The following is a 23,849-nucleotide window of genomic DNA, read 5'->3' as shown; positions in this document are numbered from 1 at the left end:
TTTATTTAATGCTGTGTAAGAATGGTTACCATGATTTTTAAAAATAGTTGTATTAAAACAGTCAACTTGATTGAACAATAGCTTGTGTTGGCAAGGGAAAAATATTTAGAAAGGAATGGGGAAAGATTGGGTGTCAGAAAAAAGGTACGGAGGGAGTTTTTTATTTGTTCTTTCCTGGGAGCAAATAGGACTAAGAGTTGACGTACTGGAAAGCTGTTGGCCACAAAGAGGCCTGGCTCAGGTGTCTGTAGCTGCTTCTCTGGAGCAAGGACAGTCCCATCTGCACAATTTCTCTATGTCACTGGTGGGTCACTAGCCATTCTATGGTGAGCTTGACAATCTCAGCAGCCATCTGACTGAGATCTCAAAACACATCACCCATCTACCTGTGTATAACTCTTGTGCTTGGCAGACTTTGTATCTGAGCTTTATCAGAAACTGTGGTCCCCACTTACAATGAAGTTCCTGTGAGGTCGGAGCTAGGGAGTGGCAGCCTTATTCATAGCAGTTTTTCAATAAATTGGAAAGGCTTTTACAATGACCCATAGATACTCATTTTTATTATAGTGAACTAAATATATGGCATAGGCTCTAGTAAATCTCAGATGTGTAATATCATAGCTTATGATGAGAGTTTAAATTGGCCTAGATTTTCAGTATCAAAGTTTTAACTGTTCATACATTTGCTCCAGCTTTTCTTTTCCTAGGATGCCCCAGGTATCCTCCAGAAACACTTACAATAAGGGTACACAGATGCATCAAGGACATTCATCATCCCGGTGTTCATAGTAGTGAAAATTTGAAAGCAATTTAAGTGTCTGTCAACTTGTTAGAAATAATTCGTACCTCTATAAAATAGCGTCCCGTAGAGCTCTTTAAAAGGATGAGAGAAGTCTGAATGTGCTAATACATGGAAGTATGTTGACAGTATATTAAGTGAAAAGCTACAATTTCAGATAGAATATTACCTCAATTAGAAAAATAAAAAGAACTTACACATTTACCTATATGTTTGTTTGTATATACATAGAAAAATATCCGGATCCATAGACACCCAAATGAGAATGTCTGAGAGGGGGTGATATGTGGCACTTAATTTGTGAGCTACTTTGTCAATGTTATTTTTAAACATTGACATGTTTACCTTATGAAGGAAAAAACTGAGCGATAAATAATCATTACCAACTGCCTAAGTGCATTTGATGTTTTTGTCATTTTCATGTTTGGGAAGCAGTATACCATAGTGTTCTTTGCAGTATTTCTCTGTGAGTACTGGGTACAGTAGAGGCACATGGTACAGGAGCTCCTCAGGACAAAAGTATGCTTGATGCATGTCTTTGGAATCAGCCAACTTCAGAATATAACCCAAGTCCACATTTTTCCTTTTTCTCATAGATGTTGCCAGAGGACAATTACTCATTTTAATGGAAGCCAGATTGTCAGCCCTCTATAAATTGGAGAGTGACTATGAGATCCTTGAAAGGTGAATATTCAAATAGTTGCTCTGTGTTTATGTGCATGTGTCTGTGTGTGTGTCTTTAGTTTTAAAAAGAAATAAACTTTATTATCCAAAAGCTTGCATTATTCAAATTTAGTTTTAAGTACTAATACTATACTAAGTACTTTGCAGTCACACATTACAGCATGAATGGCTAGGGCTAAGAAGCCAGTAAACCAGAGGGGAGTGGTAGCTTGATGTGGCTGCAGCCTCATATTTGATTTTAATCTAATTGTGAGTTTGCCTTTCTCCTTTTCTAGATTTCCTGGTGCCTATCTTAAAGGCAAGAAGTACAGGCCCCTGTTTGACTATTTCCTGAAGGTAAGCTTAGGGACCGCTACTGTGGGCGCTCTCCACAATCTGATTATTTGATAGCTGGGGTGTTGTGAGAAGTGGAATTGACATTACTTTTAGGAGTGTACCTGAATCCAGAAAGTCTGCTTTAGTGCCAACAAAATTAAATTGTTTGTGTAGCTTTCTTGTCTTGGAGGATTTTTTTTTTTTTTTTTTTAAACAGGGTTTCCTCTGTCCCCCAGGCTGGAGTGCAGTGGCACAATCATGGCTCACTGCAACCGTGAGCCCGTCGAGACCTCTTGGGCTCAAGTGATTCCCCCGCCCCGTCCCGAGTAGCTGGGACTACTGGCACACAGCACCACACCGGGCTAAGTTTTTAGTTTTTTGTAGAGACAGAATCTCGCTATGCTGCCCAGGCTGGTCTTGAACTCCTGGGATTACAAGCATGAGCCACTGCACCTGGCTGGGATTTTTTGTTGTTGTTGTTTTTGAGATGGAGTGCAAATATCGTGCAATAGCGCGATCTTGGCTGACTGCAACCTCTGCCCCCCAGGTTCAAGCAATTCTCCTGCCTCAGCCTCCCGAGCAGCTGGGATTACAGGCATGCTGTAATTTTTGTACTTTTTAGTAGAGACGGGGTTTCAGCATCTTGGCCAGGCTGGTTTTGAACTCCTGACCTTGTGAGCCACCGTGCCCGGCCAAGCTGGGATTTTTTTATTTGAATATTTTTCTCAAATTGTATGAGGAATCATTTTACATTTGATTGGATTTTTAGGTGTATATTTTTATTGCATGTAGTCTACATATCACCCAGGGTATTTATTGAGGTTTTTGTTTGTTTGTTTGTTTTGACAAAGTTAAGATAGTAATCACAGTAAAACATCATGTGTAAAGGTAAACACAATTTTATTTCAAGGAGGTTAATGAGGCAGGTGTTTTAAATCTAGGCACCACGAAAGAGCTCATACGTTTAGCACCTTAGTTTCTTCAGAGTCATAAAGTTGTTTTATGTGGTTTTATTTTCTGACAGTGGAGAATCCACAGCTACAGTTGCAAACCCTGTTGTCCCCACTCCCACACTCTCTCACTGAAAGAATAATGTCAAAGAGGAATTTCTCCGTCCTTATTTAAAGGTCTTGAAATAAGATAATGAGCAGACCTGGCCTTATGGTTATGTGGAAATAATAATAAACTGGACATATCACTTATGTCCCATCCCAGAAAAAAATGTTCGCTGAACCCTCAGTTGTTTCTGTTCCGTGTGGGGAGAGTCTGGTTGATTAAGGAGACCTTTGTGGTTTGGGCCCTATCCATGGTGTGTCTGTTACCTGCCTTTTCACTTTTGTGCCTCTTGAGTGTTTTCCCACATTTCTCTTTGCCTACGTAATAGCCTTCTTCCTCCTCCCACGTTGCTGCCCAGTGGGTTTCCATATGCTCTGCCCGCATCCCATTCCTCCCTACAGGCGTTAGTTATTTACCAGCATTTAGGACGTGCCCTCCCCACTCGGTATGTGGCAGAGCTGCTTCCTGACCACATCCTCCCACATTACTTTAGACATATCCTTTATTCAGTCAAACTGGCTCTTCCCTTTCCTGCTTCCCTGCCTTTCTTTAATTAAGTTTTCCTACTGTCTTAAAAGTCTTTATTTTTTTCTTATGTTGATATCTGTTGAGTTAACTCACCCTTCAAGTCTGAACTCAGATGTCTTCTGAAAGTTTTCTGAAATGCATCTTTGGTTTCTCCCTTGGAAAAATGTCATTACTTCATTCCATTCTCCTATCATATAGCTTAACATACTTTGTTTTATGTTTTTTTTTTTTATTATCTGAAATCTCTTCCACTGGATCAGTGACTCTTCACCTTTCTGAATCACAAAACCTATTGAGAACCCAAAAACTCAACCCCCTGAAAGAATGCACATGGATACACTAGACAGGAACTTTAGGTTAAGTAGAGGTCTGTCTGGAATGTGCACTTGGTACGTATTAAGTTGAATAACACCTACTCATTAAATAAGCTTCTTAAACTACCTGAAACCTTCAGTGACTTTAGGCAAGTACTATAAATCGTTTGACCCAGGACAGAATCATCTGATGTTCACTGAAATATACCTGTTGTGAAATATCGAGGGAAGCTGAGTCAGCGGACACTGCCTATGGAGCAGCGCGGCCACTCCTGGTGGTTGGTATCTACTGACCTGGGTGGAAGCAGCCCAGCCATGGCCTGGGTAGGCCCAAAGTAGACCCTGAGAGACAAGATGCAGTGACTTTGTCTATACTGCTTCTAAGTATAGAACATGTAACTAAGTATACATGTAATTCTAAGGACCCAGGTATTCTGTCTTTCTGTTTAAACTATCGAAGTTTTAGCACCTATCATACCATAACTTCTAAAATGTTTCAAGGTGATTTAGGTTACAACAATTAAAATTTTATGGTTATTTTTCAAGTTTAGTTTTAAGTTCCAAAGAAACCGAGTGCTGTATGTAATTGAAAATAACATTGTATTTGCAACCAGAAGACCTGTTCCATGTCCTGGCTTCATCATTGCTGGTTGTGTGATTTGGATAAGACTAAGTTTAATCTTTGTTCTGAGTTGCTCATCTGTGAAATGCAAATACAGCCAGAATATTTTTAAGACATGGGACTACTAATAGCTTGTTCACAGAATTATAGGAGTTAAATGTGAAAATCATTTGTGAAAGTACTTTTTACCAATGCAAAAAGGAAGGACATCAAAGGGCCAGTTTGGCAGAAACAAGGGTTTGTGGAAAGAAATGTAAAAAGATGAAAGTAGAGTAGGTCTGTTAGCATTATATGGATTAACATGATGATATTGCTGTTGCAAAGAAAATGAAATTGAACACATTTCCCCTGAGTATTAAGGTGGTGGAGTACCTGTAAGTAGAACTTACTACTCGTGGCTCCCACCTGTTCCTTTCAAGATTTGCCTTTATGACTGAATAACTTGAGCTGAGTCGAAAGGAGAAACAGAAGCAAAACATATGCAGTGATTGAAAATGTACCAGGAAGTGAACAATTTAGGGAGCATGCTTTCTGAGACTGTATCCTAAACTGCATAGGGACAAAAAGTTGGGGGAGGGAGAACTAATGAAAAACACGTTTGTAACCAAGGAAATTAGAAATTTTTATCTGCCATTCTCCAGATAATTATTTCGTTTATAAGTGGTAACTTTTTATTTATGGGAAAAATGTATTGAATTAGTATGTTTCTTCCCAGCCTGCATTATTCTTTCTTTTCTATTTCTGAAAATAATTTTACCCATTAAAAGCATTTTCAGGTTCTTAGGGAAAACTGTTACAAAGTTAACGTTGTAACACAGTAGTGTTTCATCCCTGAAGCCTGCTGTCCTTTCTTTCCAGTGTAAAGAGAATGGCGCTTTCACTGTGCTTGTTGACAACTATGTGAAGGAAGAAGAAGGCACAGGGGTTGTCCACCAAGCTCCTTACTTCGGTGCTGTGAGTAGCATAAGTCTGGCAAATGTATTTGAGTATGTTGGTAGCCACTTTTCATAGATGCGGAGTCCTGTGTCTCATCATGTTGGGTTACCAGGTTGGCCTCTTTTCTGGCTCACTGCCTGCAAGATGGCTTGTAAAATTTGCATCTGCAATTCCCTTTCATCCTAAGCTGATTTCTGGAAAGAGTGGGCCAAATCCAGTAAACTCTTTTTGGTGTGCAGTTCCGTGAGTTTTGACAGGCATCTAGAGACGTGCAGGTGCCTCAGCCACCAAAATACAGACCATTCCCATCACCTCTGCTGTGTTCTTAATTAAATGTTCAGAAGGGGGAATCTGACCTCTCCCCTCAAAACAGTACTCTACAGTTAATTTTATATTTTGACCAGTATAATTTTTCTAAAAACACATTCCTTTTTATGTAATTTGTGTATGAATAAAAACAGAATAACATAAAGGCACATGCTTTACAGTAAACCACCTCTCACCTTAAATCATGGCACTGCCACTAACGGGCAGTTCCTGGGTAAGTTGCCTGGCCTATCTGGACTTCTTTTGCCTCCTCTGTAGCATGGTGTAGCACGGTGTAGCACCTACGTACACATTCCTCTAGGCTTGATCGTTTTGTCAGTGAGAGGGATTGGAAATGTGACTTTGTTCTAAAAGGCAGTGGCAGTAGTCTGCCCTCATCTGCCATTTTGCTTTCATGCTTAATCTCTGGGATTTTTTACTTTTATAGATGTAGAGGGTACGGGTGCAATTTTTTTACATTGATATGTTGTATAGTAGTAAAATCTGGGCTTTTAGTGTAACCATCACTTGAATTTTTATTATGGAAATCTTGAAACATACACAGAAGAAAATATGATAATAGATTCTTTTTTTCACATCATCCAGCTGCATTAACTCTCAATGTTTTGGCAATCTCTCGTTTTCTTCCTCTGTACAGTAGCACACTTTTTTATTTTGGCTGGAGGATTTAAAAGCAAATCCTCATCCTCATGTCTTTCGTGTCTAAGTAATTCTAGCTGCATCTCTGACTGATAAGGACTTTTATTTTCAGTATAAATATCCAATTAAGTCAGCAATTCCTTAATAATCACCTAATACCTGGTCCATTTTGATGGAAGGAAGCATTCTTGATAATACTACTTAAGAGTTTTAGGAACTAGTCAAATATTGTTCATAATCATTTTAGGGTCAATTAACTGGTATGGTTACCCCACTGTTAGTAGATAATAAAAAGGTAACTTCTTGGTTTTGAATTGTAGTGTAGGGTTTTTTGTTTTTTGTTTTTTTTGAGATGGGAGTCTCGCTCTGTCACCCAGGCTGGAGTGCAGTGGCAGGAGCTCGGCTCACTGCAATCTCCGTCTCCTGGGTTCAAGCGATTCTCCTGCCTCAGCCTCCTGAGGTTTTCTTTTTTAAATGTGGGTGTTTGTCATTAACTCTAGAGTTATATCTCATATATATCTATTCTCAATGCTGTGCATGTTAATGTTATAGAAGATTCATTCTTTAAACTATAGCCTTTAACACCATTTGGTAATTTTTTTTGTTTGTTTGTTTTTGTTTGAGACAGAGTCTCCCTCTGTTGCCCAGGCTGTAGTGCAATGGTGCAATCTTGGCTCACGGCCACCTCTGCCTCCCAGGTTCAAGTGATTCTCCTGCCTCAGCCTGCGAAGTAGCTGGAATTATAGGCACCTGCCACCATGCCTGGCTTATTTTTTGTAAATTTAGTAGAGACAGGGTTTCACCATGTTGGCCAGGCTGGTCTCAAACTTCTGACCTCAGGTGATCTGACCGCCTTGGCCTCCCAAAGTGCTGGGGTTACAGGCGTGAGCCACCGCACCCGGCCTTGGTAAACATTTTCTGAGAGGCCTCCCGTTGCACTTGTCTTCACCAGGCAAGGGTAGTGTTTGATCTCCGCAGAGTCTGTGCACTTGTGCGTCATCGTGTTGAACATCACTGGTTCTGGATGCATTCAGGAATGCTGCTCTTAGCTTAATGCACTGGGTAAAGTTACTTGCTCCACACTCAGTGGTTCAAATTGCTGCACTTAGGGGCTTTTCCTGTCTACCCACATGACACCACACCAGTCAGCCTGAGCACAGGGAGAGGTGAACACAGATCCAGATGGAAGCATGTCAGCTTTCCAGCTTGTCTTGGAGTCAACCCAGAGTGTGGTTTCACCAACATAAGGCAATCTCTTTAATTTTATATTTAGGCATCATAACACAGTGATGAAGACTATAGACTCTGGAGCCAGGCTGTTTGGTTTTGAATCCTAGCATTGCTGCTTCATAGCTGAGTTACTTCTTGGTACCTCGACTTTCCTATCTGTAAAATAGGAAATTTTTGGTTTTTCAGATGTGTGTGCTGCTGTTATAAATCAAATTTGATTTAGTTTTAAAACATTCCTGTGTGGCTGCTCTGCTTATGGAGTAGCCATTCTTTATTGCTTTACTTTCTTAATTCCATTCACTTAAAAAATTGATGTATGTCATCTATCTTCTCATTTAGTGGATACTCTGCTACATATGGAGGTCTGGGAAATAATATTTGAGAAGACTAGACTGGGTGACCTAACCCCTGTCCAACTGTGAGGGTCTGATTCTCCGAATGGTCTTGAGTTACCTTCAGTTTACAGGACAAAGTTGATGACATGTATATATTACAATATAGAACAATTATCTTGGGAATCTATTACCTCATGCTCACACCCATACATAGACTGTTTTATTCTTCCCTCTCTTTTGCCTTTTCTCAGGAGGACTATCGGGTCTGTATGGACTTTAACATTATTCGGAAAGACTCACTCCCCGTTTGCCCTGTGGATGCTTCAGGCTGCTTCACAACGGAGGTGACAGATTTCGCAGGACAGTATGTGAAGGTCTGTAATCCATATAGCATAGAAGGGTGTCTGTTACTTCTGATTAGTCTCTATCATCATTTATAATTGTATTGTAATTCTTCTAGGAAGTTGTTTTTATTTGGTTTTGTCATCGCATGAAATCTGTAAAGACAGATGTTATCAGTTACGTTCAGAGGGTCTCATATCTTTAGAGGATGCATGCTGAAATTTCATGGGGAAAGATCAGAAAAACTCCAGTTCATGCCTCATGAAGCACCTTTGTGACCTTGGGGTTGTCATTTCAGATCGAAAAACTTTATGACCTTAAATGTTGTGGAATGTACTTGAAAATTACTTAAAGTTAGTGACTAAAAATAATAAATAATATTTGTTATTTGTGCCTTTTATTCATAACAAGGTATCAGATTCTAGTAATATATTGTTCCTAAGTATTATAGTATGTTTTAATGGCTAAATTTTAATTTTTTTTAATAGGATGCTGACAAAAGTATCATCAGGACTTTGAAGGAACAAGGCCGACTTCTGGTTGCCACCACCTTCACTCACAGCTACCCTTTTTGCTGGAGGTCAGAAGAAACAAAGACTGTGTTGTAGCTAGAGCTTCCAGTCTGTGCTTACACTTACTATGTGTGCCCATTCCATCTTATTTGTGGTGTTCATCTCACTTGTATCCTTTAGAGTTGGTTTGGGAAGCCGCCTTCTTACTTCATTTTTAGGAGAGTTGGGTTTTTTGTTTGTATTTTTGTTGTTGTTTTGAGATAGGGTCTCACTCTGACGCCCAGGCTGGAATGCAGTGGTGCAATCACAGCTCACTGCACCCTCCACCTCCCCAGCTTAAGCAATCCTCCCACCTCAGCTTCTGGAGTAGCTGGAACTATGTAGGTGGTGCCATCACACCCAGCTCATTTTTGCATTTCTTATAGAAATGAGGTTTCGCCATGTTGTCCAGGCTGGTCTCAAACTACTGGGCTCAAATAATCCTCCCACCTTGTCCTCCCAAAGTGCTGAGATTACATGCATGAGCCACAGCGCCTGGTCTAGGAGAGTTTTATGAATGGCTAAAAATGTTGCTTTCCTAAGGAACTGTGAGAGAAAAATAGACCTGTACAAATCTGTTTTGTATTGTGGCCACATTTTTTTTAGGATGAGAAGCATCTCTAAAATTTTGTAATAGAGTTTATTGAAAAATTTAATATGATTTTAACCTTTAATATAAGACCATGCTGTAAAAGTATGGGTGAAAATGAAATGTTCAGTTGCATCGTGTTTGGTTTCCACATTGCCTCTTCTGTGTTGAAGTTGAAGTTGACATTGTTTCTTAGATAATTGTCACTAGCAGAACTCTTTTTTTCTAGTCTTGTTCTTGTATTAGTTTTTGCCTTTCTTACTATTGTGGAAAGATATGACCAATTGTGAAGTCTTAGATGTTTTTATCTGTAATAAAAATGAATATTAGCAGAAGGCCAAGTAAGTGATGATGCTGTCAATAAGACATGAAAAGTCAGTCTTACCGTAGTGCCTACTAGTCTCAGCCTGAGCAGCTATGTGTGTGTTTCTGCTTCCCCAGATCAGACACTCCTCTAATTTACAAAGCAGTGCCCAGCTGGTTTGTGCGAGTGGAGAACATGGTGGACCAGCTCCTAAGGAACAATGACCTGTGCTACTGGTGAGCAGTAAGATGTGTTTCTTCATAGTGTCTTTTGTCATGTGGTTAGTAAGTATGGTTTACACTTCCCCCAAGTTATAATTTTAATAACCCATCTTTTATTGGGTATTGTAATAGCTATCTTTTCTTCTGTGTGTTTAGGAGCACAAAATAATTCAAATAATGTTACAGAACAGAAGTAACATCCTTCTTGTGATAAAGTATGTAAGGGGGTATTTTTCTTTTTAAACTCATTGGAAATGATAAACCACCATTTATTCGATTTATGGAATGAAATGACCTTGGAAAAATATGGCTGTACTGCCAGAGTTTGCTAGCCTTCAATAATAGTCATTTTCAGAGTAAACATTATTTTCAGATATACCTGCAAAAGCCATTTGTACTTACTCTTGTCGATCCTGCGGTGGATGATGTACCCTGTGCTTGGCTGTATGGATAAGCTCCAAGCACAGAAGCCTTTGCTTTCCACAGCTGATATGTGTCCTATAGGTGACAGCCCAAGAAGTATCATTTCAGCCTCTGGGTACAAAATGAAACAAGGCTTGAACCTGTGTATTTCAGATGAATGTTTTTCACTACAAGTTTGAAAAGTAATCACCACTCTTACTTCTCACAAGGACCCAACTAGACTCTAGAAAACTGTATTTGAGTTTAGGAGAATGGGGAGAATCTCAGGGCAGCAAAGGAAATAGTTATAAACTGTAGCTTTCTAATATTTCTTAGCAGAGTGGTCCTGATTTCTCAAAAGACAGCTTTTCATTTTTAGAGCTAGTAAGCTAATTAGTTCCCCTAATGTGTAAGATACTAGATATAGAATATTAGTAAGATAGCCTCGAGGGGGTGCAGGCATATAAACTGATCTTTGAAGTACAGGGCAGTAAATGCAGTGCCCAAAAGAAGAAGGGGAGGTCTGGTAGCCTACCCTGACTCAGCCTTGTGCTTGAAAAGGATTTCTGCAAAGCTGAACCTCAAGGAATAAAGAGTACTGGGAGTGGGAGGGATGCAAGAGGATGGATGCAGAGGGGAGGGAAGCTGCATGTCAGAGGGCAGGCAGGCTGCGTGTCAGAGGGCAGGCATGGGCAAAGCCAGTTAAGTGAGAAGGATTCTAGGGAACTTGCCTCATTGCCGGAGCCTGAAATTCAAGACCAAGGATGACCAGAGAGGTGACTGACTATAGAGAGGGCTGCTAGAGCAGCTACCAATCCCCTGCCCTGTTGGCCTTTGCTTAATGAGTTCAGAAAAACTGCTATGGTGAGGATAATGTGAAGACTAGAGTTGTATGGGATGAGGCTGGCTAAAGCTAAGGTGACTGGTTAGAGGTATGTGGCAGCCGTACTCCAGTTGAAGAGGAGGACATGGGAGGCCTGTGTGCTGTGGGGTAATCTATTGGATGTAGGTCATTGATGGCAGCACAAACTGTTGTGTGTGCTATGCTGTTCATTTAGAAGACATTCTCTTTGCAGTGAGCGCCACGTTTCCACAGTGTTTGGTCCACAAAGCGTTATACAAAGGCTCCTGTGGGTATTATTTGTTGAATTTTTCCATATTTTTATGTGATTGGTTATGTGATCTGTTTATTGCAGGGTCCCAGAGTTGGTACGAGAAAAACGATTTGGAAATTGGCTGAAAGATGCACGTGACTGGACAATTTCCAGAAGCAGATACTGGGGCACCCCCATCCCACTGTGGGTCAGCGATGACTTTGAGGAGGTGAAGCGGGGCAGTATTTCCTTGTGTTGATTTTTGCTAAAGCATTTTGTTCATGAAATCTGAATGTGGTTTAAAAGAATAGGGTGTTTTTTTCTTTACCCCTTTCTTATTTCATTTTTTTTCCTCTTTATTCCTTTCTAGAATCATGACATAAGATAATCTGTTTCTGGGGTTTTTAACTTTTTTTCCTTGAATTAAATACAATTTATAAAACTTTCCTCTGTAAAAATAAAAGGATACAGTTTTCTCAGGGAAATACACACTTTAAATGTTTTTTTGTGTGTGTTTCCCCGATGTCTTTTCTTCCCCCTACATTAAGGTATACTATTAGCTTATGGTTAAACTGACTTTATAGATGATGAAAAAAGAAAACTTGAAAAGAAATTTACCAAAGCATTACAGACCTTTAACTTCTAAAATCAAATGAATAAGAGGATGTGTGTACATATACAGATGTATGTGGATATACTATGTCCTCACTTAATGTCATACAGAGGTTCTTGATAACTGACTTTAGGCCGGCTGTGATGGCTCGAGCCCACATGTAATCGCAGCACTTAGGGAGGCCAAGGCAGGAGGATCGCTTGAGACCAGATATTTGAGACCAGCCTAGGCAACATAATGAGGTTCCATCTCTACAAAAATGTTTGTTAAATTAGCCAGGCATGGTGGTGCACGCCACTTAGTTCCAGCTACTGGGACCTCTCAATGACATTAGGCGAGGACTTACTATACAGATAGACCTGTGTGTTTGGCCTTCTGTCCAAAGCTGACAGCATTGTTGCAGTGACGAGCAGCAGCACCCTGGGGACCTTGGTGAATCTCCCATAGGGACCTGAAAGGCAACAGTGAAGTAGCTGAATCAGAAGACTTTTCAGGACTGAACAGGAAGGGCAGAGAAAGAGGCCACCAGTGTTCACTAGGAACAGAAGCTCCCTGGGTGAGAACACACAGCAGTTCCTACTGGTGTGGCCCTTGTCAGATGATCCCTCCATTCTGAGTGCCCCAGCTAGCCCCATCTCTCAGCTCTTTACCTGGATATAATCCTAGCATCCTGTGGCTTTGTCTGATTGCTTTAATCGGGACCAAGCACAATATAGTCATGCACCATATAATGTCATTCAGTCAATGACAGACCGCATATACGACAGTGGTCCCACAAGATTATGATACCATGTGGTTACTGTGCCTTTTATGTGTTTTGTAATGTTTAGAAACTCAAATACTTCCTGTTTTAGTCTGTTTAGTGTAGCTACAAAGGAATACCTGAGGCTGGATAATTTATAAAGAAAAATAGTTTATTTGGCTTATGATTCTGGATGACTGGAAAGTTGAAGACTAGACATCTGCATCTGGGGAGGACCTCAGGCTACATCCACTTATGATGGAAGGCTGGACAGGAGCCAGAGTATGCAGAAATCACATGGCAAGAGAAGAAACGGGCGGTGGGGTGGGGGCAGGCTCTTTTCAACAGTCAGCTCTCATAGGAGCTAATAGAGAGAGAACTAACTCACTGCAGAAGGAGAGCATTGGTCTGTTCACAAGGGATCCACCCTGTGACCCAGACGCCTCCCATCGGGCTCCATCTGTCAATACTGCCACACTGGGGATTAAATTTCAACATGAGATTTGCTGGGGACAAACCATATGAAAACTAGAGCATTTACCATTGTGTTACAGTTGCCTGCAGAATTCAGTACAGCCACATGCTGTACAGGTTTGTAGCTTAGAAGTAATAGGCTCCACCATATAGCCTAGGTGTGTTTTAGGCCATCCCATCTAGGTCTGTGATGTTTGCCTAAGGAAATCACCCTAACAATGCATTTCTCAGAATGTATTCCCACCATTAAGCACTGTATGACTATAATTTAGCTCTAGCTTTTTCTTGGGAAGATTCTAGATTAATGAGCCAGATTCAGGTGCCAGGAGGAAACTAAAATGCCTTAGAGAAATAATCTAAGATGTTTCACTTATGCCAGTTACTTTGACATTTTGCACATAATAAACCCTTAATATCCATTGAGAGTATGGCTATGAATGTTTAAGATTCTCTCTAGGTAGGGACTCCCTCTGATACTGGGGTGGAAACAGGAGCAGTGTCAACCCTGGCCTCTTCAGAGACTAAGAGTAAGCTGTGTCTTTCATGAGAGAGAAGCCACATTAGCGAATACTATCCTTCGGCCCAGATTGGTGTGTTAATGTGCCTTTAAATCTTCAGTCTCAGGCTGGGTGGCTCACGCCTGTAATCACAGCACTTTGGGAGGCTGAGGCTGGCTGATAGCTCGAGTCCAAGAGTTTGAGACCAGCCTGGGCAGCATGGCGAAACCCTGTCTTTACTAAAAATACAAAAAATTAGCTGGGTGAGGTGGCGCCTGCCTGTAGCCCCAGGTACTTGGGAGGCTTAGGTGAGAGGATCACCTGAGCCCAGGAAGCTGAGGCTGCAGTGAGCTGTGATTGCGCCACTGCACTCCAGCCTGGGCAATGGTAGTGAGACCCTATGTCAAAAAAAAAGGAAAAAGAAAATCATCAGTCTCTCAAAGTAAACATGCATGCTATATAAAGTAACTCAGTATGCTCTGTTTGGCTCTAAGGAGCTCCTGCTATTGAACTTTGTTTTTGACAGGTGGTATGCATTGGGTCAGTGGCGGAACTTGAAGAACTGTCAGGAGCAAAGATCTCAGATCTCCACAGAGAGAGGTCAGTTTCTAAATGTTCGATTCACTTCAGTTTTATGATTCTCCTATTAAGACCTGGTCTCTAGCAGATTACAGAGCCACACATGGAAGTGACTAGCTTGCTGAATTACTTTGCTGATGACTCATGTCATATTGCAGTATTGTGGCCTCTGTCCTTATGAAATGTGAGGTGAATGGTGCATAACCTTTCAGATGGAGGATTCATGGTGCTCTCTGAAAGCCTTTGAGAATTGCTGATATTTCTGTTTGCAAATGTGTATAATATCTTGTCAGGGTTTTGTGTTTCCTATTAGCAATTAAACTGCAAGTTCTGTTATGCTTACAGTTAATAGAAATGACTACTTTTCTGTTTGTTAGTATTGACCACCTGACCATTCCTTCACGCTGTGGGAAGGGATCCTTGCACCGCATCTCTGAAGTGTTTGACTGTTGGTTTGAGAGTGGCAGCATGCCCTATGCTCAGGTTCATTACCCGTTTGAAAACAAGAGGGAGTTTGAGGATGCTTTTCCTGCAGATTTCATTGCCGAGGGCATCGACCAAACCAGAGGATGGTATGCCTCCTTGTTCTTTCATCACGTGTTTTATTGATTTTATTTTATTTAGGGAGTATTTTACTAAGTCACTGCCATATATCTACTGGGTGATGGAGAGATTGTGGCAAATAAGACAGGCTACATTCCTGCCCTTTTCCCCCCACCACCAAGCACGGACATTAAAGTGCCATGTGAGTAGGACTCTCCCACTACAATAGGGCTGTAGTTTTACAATTTGAATGATCTCACTGGCATTTTGGAATATATGTGTTACACTGGATGTTAAAATGATAAAAAAAGTTATGTGTTCTTAGCTTACATCAGATCATTTACTCAAATGTTTGAGTATTTGCATAAAAGACAGTAGTTTGGGTGCTAGAAATTTGAGGGATAGTTGGCAATGTGCTCAGATATTGAGGCTAGCCTTATAAATCAACATTCTAAAAAAATCCAGATTTTTAAAAAATATACATATGAGAGAGGATTTGGGCATTGATTTTTATCTGGTGCCTTATGTAAAACAGTTCCTTAATTGGAAGAAGGTGAATTACTTTCTTTCCATGGATTGGCTTTGCTGGCCTAGGCTTTATTTACTTTTTTTTTTTTTTTTTTTTGAGACAGAATCTTGCACTCTGCTGCCCAGGCTGGAGTGCAGTGGTGTGATCTCGGCTCACTGCACCCTTCGCCTCCTGGGTTCAAGCAATTCTTCTGCCTCACCCTCCCAAGTAGCTGGGTCTACAGGCATGCACCACCATGCCCAGCTAATTTTTGTAGTTTTAGTAGAGACTGGGTTTCACCATGTTGGCCAGGCTGGTCTTGAACTCCTGACCTCAAGTGACCCGCCCGTCTCAGCCTCCCAAAGTGCAGGGATTGCAGGCGTGAGCCATTGCGCCCAGCCCAGGTTTTAATTATACATTCACAGTAATGTTTCTGCAGGGGTGTGTTTAAGGAATTGTTGGTGTCATTTTCTCTCTTTGACAGCTTTGGGTAATCATTGAATTCAAGTCTTCATGTTCTGGAATGTGCTGTCTTCAGATTCCAGTCCTTTTTATCTATAGGAACAGCTACCCAGCACAAATTCTGTTTTTAGAAAGGGGTAGATGCCTTACCAATGAGCTTGTTCCTTTGAGGAGTAGCAAAGTCTGTTAGCTGGTAGCAGTCCTCATGTGGATCCCGTGTCCTTGCTGCCTGCCTCCTTCTCCATTCCTGAGGCCTGGGCTACCTCTCCTGGGCACCAGGGCTCCTCCCAACTCTCCTTTAGAAGTGGGAGGGATATCTGGATCAGTGTTTATGTTAACCATGGGTCTGGTCTCCTCAGCTCATGTCCCTTGATGTTCTCAGAGTGCAGGACTAGGTCAGAGAGGCAGGAAAGCATCACCCCCGGGACAGTGGTCAGGGATATGAGTTCATTTGGGAAACAAGCTAGCTAGCACATAAATGAGGTACATAACATTTTACAGAATAAAAGCATTTTCTAGTCTGCCTTATCACTTTTGGGTGAGAGTGCATTTTGCATCTTTTGTCATCAAATTGTCTTTTCCATATGATCTTATGCCAAATTCAAAACCCATCCCTCATCTTCAGCTAGGTGCTTCTGGGTGGTCCTGAGAGGCCACCCAGTGCTGCCATGTGGCTCTCCACACAGACTTCCTGGGAGCTCTGGTAACAGAGAAATGGTCAGTAAATCACTTCAGATGTTTATTTCAATGCTTCTTTCAAATCTTAGACAGTAATTTGATTGGTCTCCAGTAACCAGGATTAAGAATCATTGCTTTAAGTGATTATCAAGAAGTGTGACTTATCAAAAATAGAAATTCAATGAATAAATACAGTTTCTTTCTTATGCGTGGACTTCATTTCTATTTTTATTGAACTGTTTGGGGTTTTTTTTCAGGTTTTATACCCTGCTGGTGCTGGCCACGGCCCTCTTTGGACAACCGCCTTTCAAGAACGTAATTGTGAATGGGCTCGTCCTGGCAAGGTGGGTCAACTTTGTTGTAGTGACGGGTGGAACTTTGTCTCCACTGTTTCTTAAGAAGGAGTGCGTGAGAGCGGTCAGCTTTGTTGTAGTGACAGGTGGAGCTTTGTCTCCACTGTTTCTCAAGAAGGAGTGTGTGACAGCTAAGCCTGATGGAGGAGGAGGAAGGGGAGGACTTTCAGATTGTGCTACTGCTAGTAACATAATGCTACTAGTGATATTACTAGTAATAAAATAGCATTTACTAAACTTAGCATTTTATGAAATACTTTTGCTTATAGATCTTATTTAATCTGTATATCAGTCCTTTCATGTAGATTTTGTTGTCCTTTTTTTAACACATGAGGAAGCTGTGGGTTCTAGAGACCACAGGTGCCCAGGATCAAAGCTAGTGACAGCCACACTAGGCTTGACCCAGGTACTCTGCCACCAGATCCCATTCTTCCCCTCATCTGAAACTTCCTCCCAATGGGCATTATTTCCCACTTTTTGCTATTATAAGGAAGTCTCACTTTTCCTTTACTTTATTACCTCTAGTCATTAAGAATAAAAATAAACATAAATGAACATTTTAAAATGAAATATTTTAAAATAGAATTTGTGCTGGGTACCCACACAGAAATCCTACTTTATATGCTGTGTGAGGAGGAAGAGGATGTCACCTAACATTTTGTGCATCCTTATTTTTTGCCAGGCCCCACTGTGTGCATTTTCACCTTTTAACTCATTTAATCCCCAGAACCATTTGAGATGGGTCCTATAATCCCTTTGTGACCTTTGAGGAATCTGAGGGACAGGAAAAAGTGACTTGCAAAGGACACACAGCAAATGAGTGGTAAATGCAAATTTTGAACCCAGGCAGTCTGCCTTTGTAGTATGTGTACTACTTTTTTTTTTTTTTTTTTCTTGATTGAAAATTGTATTGAGGGCTGGGTGCTATGGCTCATGCTTGTAATCCCAGCCATTTGGGAGGCCATGGTGGGCGGATCTCCTGAGGTCAGGAGTTGGAGACCAGCCTGGCCAACTTGGTAAAACCCCCGTCTCTACTAAAAATACAGAATTAGTGGGTGCAGTGGCACACACCTGTAACCCCAGCTACCTGGGAGGCTGAGGCACAAGAATCGCTTGAACCTGGGAGGCAGAGGTTGGAGTGAGCCAAGATCATGCCACTGCACTCCAGCCTGGGTAATAGAGTGAGGCTCCATCTCAAAAAAAAAGGGGAAAATTGTATTGAGATCATTGTAGATTTGCATGCAATTGTGAAAAATAATAGAGATCCCTTAAATTCTTTGCCCAGTTTCCCCCAGTGGTCACATTTTGCAAAACTACAGTATATATCACAACCAGGATATTGATATAGCCCACTAATCGTATTCAGATTTCTCTAGTTTTACATATACTTATTTGCTTATACGCATTTACCTGTATACAGCTATCGTGTGTAGGATCCTGTATCCAGCAGCACAGTCAGGTTACTGAATGAATTCAACATCAAAGGCTCCCTTCCTGCATTGCCTTCCCCTCCTGCCTTCCCACTGTCATCCCAAATCCCTGGCAACCACTGGTTTTTTCTCCATCTCTGTAATTTTGTCGTTTCCAGAATGTTATATAAATAGAATTATACAGTAACTAACTTGGGGGAATTGGCTTTTTTTTTCTTTTTTTTGAGACACAGTCTCACTCTATCACCCAGGCTGGAGTGTAGTGGCGTGATCTCGGCTCACTGCAGCCTCCACCTCCTGGGCTCAAGCGATTCTCCCATCTCAGCCTCCCGAGTAGCTGGGACCACAGGCATGAACCACCACACCCAGCTAATATTTTGTATTTTTGGTAGAGACAGGGTTTCACCATGTTGACAGGCTGGTCTCGAGCTCCTGAGCTCAGGCAATCCACCTGCCTCGGCCTCCCAAAGTGCTAGTATTACAGGCATGAGCCACTGCACCCAGCTGGCTTTTTTTAAATCCACATAATTCCATTGAGATTTCAGATGACTGCACATACCAATAGTTCGTTCCTTTCCCTGGATAAATAGCATTCTGTATTATGGGTGTGCCATGGTTTGTTTGATCATCCACCTCTTGAAGGACATCTGGGTTGCTTCTAACGTTTGGCAATTGTTAATAAAGCTGTTGTGAACGATTGATAATAGGTTTTTATGATAATGTAAGTTTTCATTTCTTTGGGATATATTCTGACACATCTTTCTTCTTCAATCTACCCTGAAGCTTCCTCATGGACTTAGTATGATATTCAAAAAGAAGTTTGCAAATATTAACAAAATATCTTACCATTGTACCTTAACACTGTTTGTTTGTTTCTTTTTTGAGACAGAGTCTTGCTCTGCTGCCCAGGCTAGAGTGTAGTGGCGCGATCTTGGCTCACTTCAATCTCTGCCTCTCAGGTTCAGGCAATTCTCCTGCCTCAGCCTCCCCAGTAGTGGGGTTTACAAGTGTGCACCCCCACGCCCAGCTAATTTTTGTATTTTTAGTAGAGACAGGTTTCACCATTTTGGCCAGACTGGTCTTGAACTTCTGACCTCAGGTAATCTGCCTGCCTCAGCCTCCCAAAGTGCTGGGATTACAGGAGTGAGCCACCGCACCTGGCCTATTAGCACTAACTTCTGTCTAAGTTACTCCTTCCCATTTCCTTTTGTGTATTCCTGTTTGCAAATGATTTGTATCCTTAAAACAAGATCATCTGTGATATTGACTTACTTAATTGGCATCTCCCTTTTGTTTTACAAGTGATGGCCAAAAAATGAGCAAACGGAAAAAGAATTATCCAGATCCAGTTTCCATCATCCAGAAGTATGGTGCTGATGCCCTCAGGTACAAACCAGTGCTTTGCCTTGTGTGTATCTATTGTTTTTTTATGTAAGCATCTCCTATACTATTAATCAGTATTCTTAGATTTGGTTTATAGTTAGGTTTTTAGCAACATATCTCTGTTATTTGGATGTTATGTTGGTATGGTTGTTGATTTTAAACCCCCAAAATAGTTTTCTAAATAATAAAGGCATTTTTAAACCTAGAGGTCTGTTTGAGGAAGAGGACCTGTGTTGGGTGTTGCTCAGCTGTCCAAGTCCTCCCCAGGCTAGATGCTGATTGCCTCTGCCTTACTTCCTTTCTAGGTTCCCTGTCTTGTTGGTATTAGAATTCTCTTTCATCATTTATTTTAATTTTGTACTTACAGAGCCATGTGAGATATATCTATGCTAGAGGTGATAAAAAAAACTCATATTGAAAAGCTTTTGGAGAAATTTGAGCCACTGCTTGAGGTAGCTGTAATCATGAAACCACACAGTGTTCAAGTTGAAAGGGACCTAGAGATCTTGTTCAGCATCCCTACGTCCTAGGCATGAGACCAGTGCCCAGGCCTGTGACTCAGCACCTTCACACAGTACCTCTGTTGACCAGGAGCCATTAGTGGGGCTCTCCCCCAATTCTCCACTGTCTCTTAGACTCACCCTTGGCACTGCTGCCCATTTGGGCTGTGTAATTCTTTGTGGTGGTAGTTCTTTGTAGGATGTTTAGCAGCATCCCTAATCCCTGCCCACCAGATGTCAAGACTCTGCTCTGTGAAGGCTCTTCCTTGTGAGTCCCTCTCTCTGCAAGCAGCAGATGCAGGTCGTGTCCGTCGGAAGGACACAGTGGCTCTTGACGAGGACCAGGCCAGCCTTTCTCTTAGTGCTGGTGTACCCCATTGGTCCTGCAGTGAGAGTGGCATAAGATGCATTTCTGTGCTATACAGTGCCATATTTTGGTGTCAGATTATATACGTCTTTTATAATTTGCTAGGTCTCTTATAGAAAGTGAGAGTGAGTTTTATGAGTTTTAAATTGACCACTCAAAGAGTATTCATAGTTATCCCCTTTTGTAGAAAATAGGACTGATTTTCATCTTGCTCTCTCAATATGTCGAGTAGTAATAATTGGTTTACTGTCTAAGTACCTTTTCTGTCTAATTTTTCTCCCTCTTCCAGATTATATCTGATTAACTCCCCTGTGGTGAGAGCAGAAAACCTCCGCTTTAAAGAAGAGGGTGTGCGGGACGTCCTTAAGGATGTACTGCTCCCATGGTACAATGCCTATCGCTTCTTAATCCAGAATGTTCTGAGGCTCCAGAAGGTATGGGCTGTAGGGGGCTGCACATGTACCTGCTGTGTCTCCACAGTGCTCCCTTCACCAAGCTGTGAGGTGGAGCTCTGTGTAAGACTTTAGGGCTGCTGTTCTCTGCTGCCTGATGCTGGGGTAACTTAGAGCCATGGGGAGGCCATACATGCAGGTGCGGAAGGTATCTAGGGTCCGGGCTATGCCAAGACCATGGGCCCTAGCCTGCAAAAGAGTTATGTCATATAGTTGTTTAGTCGCCAGTTGTTTTTTTTTTTTTTTTTTTGAGGTGGAGTCTCTGTCTTGTCACCCAGACTGGATTGCAGTAGCAGGATCTTGGCTCACTGTAAACTCTGCCTCCTGGGTTGAGGCACTGCCTCAGCCTCCCCAGTAGCTGGGATTACAGGCACCCACCACCATGCCTGGCTAATTGTTTTGTATTTTTAGTGGAGACTTGGTTTCATCATGTTGGTCAGGCTGGTCTTGAACTCCAGACCTCAGGTGATCCGCCCTTCTTGGCCTCCCAAAAGTGCTGGGATTACAGGCATAAGCCACGGCACCCAGCCTCGTCAGCCAGTTCTTGGTACCAGAAACACCATGTTGAGTGAGACACCCCTCCCCTTATGGAACCAATGGAGTGGGAATTGGGAGATACAGTAAAGAGTCAGCAACTTTTAGAGAGAGCACCCAGTGAAGGCGGAGTCACAGGCAAGCTAGGGCTGGCCACTTGAGATGGGTGGTCAGAGAAGGCCCCTCAGTGGGGTGGCATTTGGGCTAATCTGAGAGTGACAGCAGTTCTCGATGGAGTTTTCAGTGGGTTGTTAGGGTCACGTATAATAGTTGTGATGTATGTGGAAGTGTACTTCAATGGCAGTTACCTCCACGCCCAAGAGTTACTTTCTCACCTGAGAAGCCCTTGCTCTAGAGCCACCTTCCATGCCCCACAACTGACCATTGTCAGCGTCCATCACCTTCATTGAACATGTTCCTGTATGGGCTTTCAAGACCTGATTTGGGGTCAGAGTTCTGATACTGCACATCTGATCTCCAGCACCTTACAAGTAAAATTGCTTGTAAGTAAATAACTGTTGAATGAAAATGAGATATTATTCCTGCTTGAGCAGTTGAAAAAGCTGGTTGGAAAAATGAACTCTTGTTATCCCACTCCAGCAGGCAGGTCAATTACTTCTGCTCCCCTTGGGCTCTGGTTGTTCTGCTAATGAGGACACATCATGTTCACCTGAGGCTCTCAGAGTAGCCTTTCCCCAGGAATTGAGAAGGGCAGTCATCTTCCCCAGGCTCCCAGCATTCCTCCTCTCTGCAGCCTGCCACCTGTCCTGCATGTGGTTCTCTGCCAAGTAGGGCAAACAGTCCTTGGGCAGGTGCACTCTGCAGGCCTCCACTGGTGTGGGACTCAGGAATACAGGCGGGGTCAAAACTCCCCACAGCCAGGGCCCATCTGAATATACCAGCAAGACACAGACTCCATGATCAGGGCCTTAAACACAGAGGAAGAGTCACATTATCACTGCCCTGCTAGCCTGGTTGTGGTGCTGCCAGAGAAACAAAGCAGGACATGAGTTCTGTTTGTGGAGCAAGGACTTAAGATCAAGGAGGATTTTGCAAAGCAAAAAGAGTGGGATAGAACTTTCTGGGTAAAATGAACAGCCTTAGCATGGAAATTATTTCCCAGTACTCATTTTCAGTTTGTGGACAATCATTCAGTCCTAGACAGTTCTACTGTCCTTCCTTCCTGAGGTTTAAAGTAACTAAACCCTACACTTTTCTGACAAGATTTTAGAATATCTCTCAATTCATAATTACTCTTTGGTGCAGAGAAGTAATGTTTTCCTAAACTCTCTTCAGTTTACTCAAAAACATAATAAATTAATTGAGGACTTAATGTGCCACGTTGGTGCTTATCTTGAAAATATTGCTGAAAATCAGAAATTCACCAGTAGGGTCTGGGATTTTTTCTTTTTGTTTTTGTTTAAGTGATTTAAGAAGTTTATTTCCTCATAGTAACTTTCTTCCCAAGTGTGCCAGTGTTTCATTAATTGTTCCTTCCTAGGAGGAAGAAATAGAATTTCTGTACAATGAGAACACGGTTAGAGAAAGCCCCAACATTACAGACCGGTGGATCCTGTCCTTCATGCAGTCTCTCATTGGCTTCTTTGAGACTGAAATGGCAGGTGAGTCTCTCTTGGTCTGTCCTCCCAGGAATAAGGACTATTCTCTTTGTAACTGCCCTTTTGATATTTAATAGTGGAAATATTGAGAGATACAGAAAATTAAATAATTGTTTCCTTTTACCTCTCATATAGTTTTGTTAAGGCTTGTTAATTGTCGTGATATCTTTGTTTCAAGACCCTGGGGACTTCTGGCCTGGTGTGGTGGCTCACGCCTGTAATCCCCAGCATTTTGGGAGACCAAGGCAGGCAGGTCACCTTAGGTCAGGAGTTCGAGACCAGCCTGGCCAACATGGTGAAACCCTGTCTGTACTAAAAATATATTAAAAAAAAAAAAAAAGTTAGCTGGCCATGGAGGCGGGCACCTGTAATCCCAGCTATTCAGGAGACTGAGGCAGGAGAATTGCTTGAACCTGGGAGGCAGAGGCTGCAGTGAGTTGAGATTGCACCACTGCCTGGGCAATAAGAGCGAAACTCCATCTTAAAAAAAAAAAAAAAAAAGCCCTGGGGAATTCTGTCTTTAGGGGGTGTCCTCGTGGTCTCAACGCTCCACAGAAGAGCTTTAGAGCTGGATAGCCATGGGTTCAGAGCCCAGCTCTACCACTTGTTCCCAATCCAGAGAGTTGCCTGAAGTCTGACCGTCAATTTCCTTTTTTTTTTATGGGTACATAGTAGATGTATATATTTATGGGGTACAGGAGATATTTTTATATAGGCATACAGTGTGTAATAGTCATATCAGGGTAAATGGGATATCCATCACCTCAAGCATTTATCATATCTTTGTGTTGCAAACATCTCGGTTATACCCTTTTTCTTGTTTTTAA

General features: G+C 41.9%; 1 protein-coding gene across 2 annotated transcripts in view; it reads left to right on the top strand.

The window, feature by feature from the left end:
* IARS1 (isoleucyl-tRNA synthetase 1) overlaps positions 1–23,849 on the top strand; it is an 81,994-nt gene that overhangs the window by 14,021 nt on the left and 44,124 nt on the right. For both annotated transcript variants that reach the window (XM_019033339.4, XM_063696556.1), the window contains exons 8-20: positions 1,396–1,483; positions 1,759–1,819; positions 5,177–5,272; positions 8,037–8,159; positions 8,616–8,707; positions 9,709–9,807; positions 11,391–11,517; positions 14,141–14,214; positions 14,571–14,765; positions 16,642–16,728; positions 19,470–19,553; positions 20,707–20,851; positions 22,905–23,025. In XM_019033339.4, the coding sequence (XP_018888884.3) occupies positions 1,396–1,483; positions 1,759–1,819; positions 5,177–5,272; positions 8,037–8,159; positions 8,616–8,707; positions 9,709–9,807; positions 11,391–11,517; positions 14,141–14,214; positions 14,571–14,765; positions 16,642–16,728; positions 19,470–19,553; positions 20,707–20,851; positions 22,905–23,025 (1,392 nt within the window). The remainder of the gene's footprint in view (positions 1–1,395; positions 1,484–1,758; positions 1,820–5,176; positions 5,273–8,036; positions 8,160–8,615; positions 8,708–9,708; positions 9,808–11,390; positions 11,518–14,140; positions 14,215–14,570; positions 14,766–16,641; positions 16,729–19,469; positions 19,554–20,706; positions 20,852–22,904; positions 23,026–23,849) is intronic.

Source organism: Gorilla gorilla, chromosome 13 (assembly GCF_029281585.2).
Source record: "Gorilla gorilla gorilla isolate KB3781 chromosome 13, NHGRI_mGorGor1-v2.1_pri, whole genome shotgun sequence".
Lineage (NCBI taxonomy): Eukaryota > Metazoa > Chordata > Mammalia > Primates > Hominidae > Gorilla > Gorilla gorilla.
This window is presented reverse-complemented; position numbering and strand designations above follow the sequence as displayed.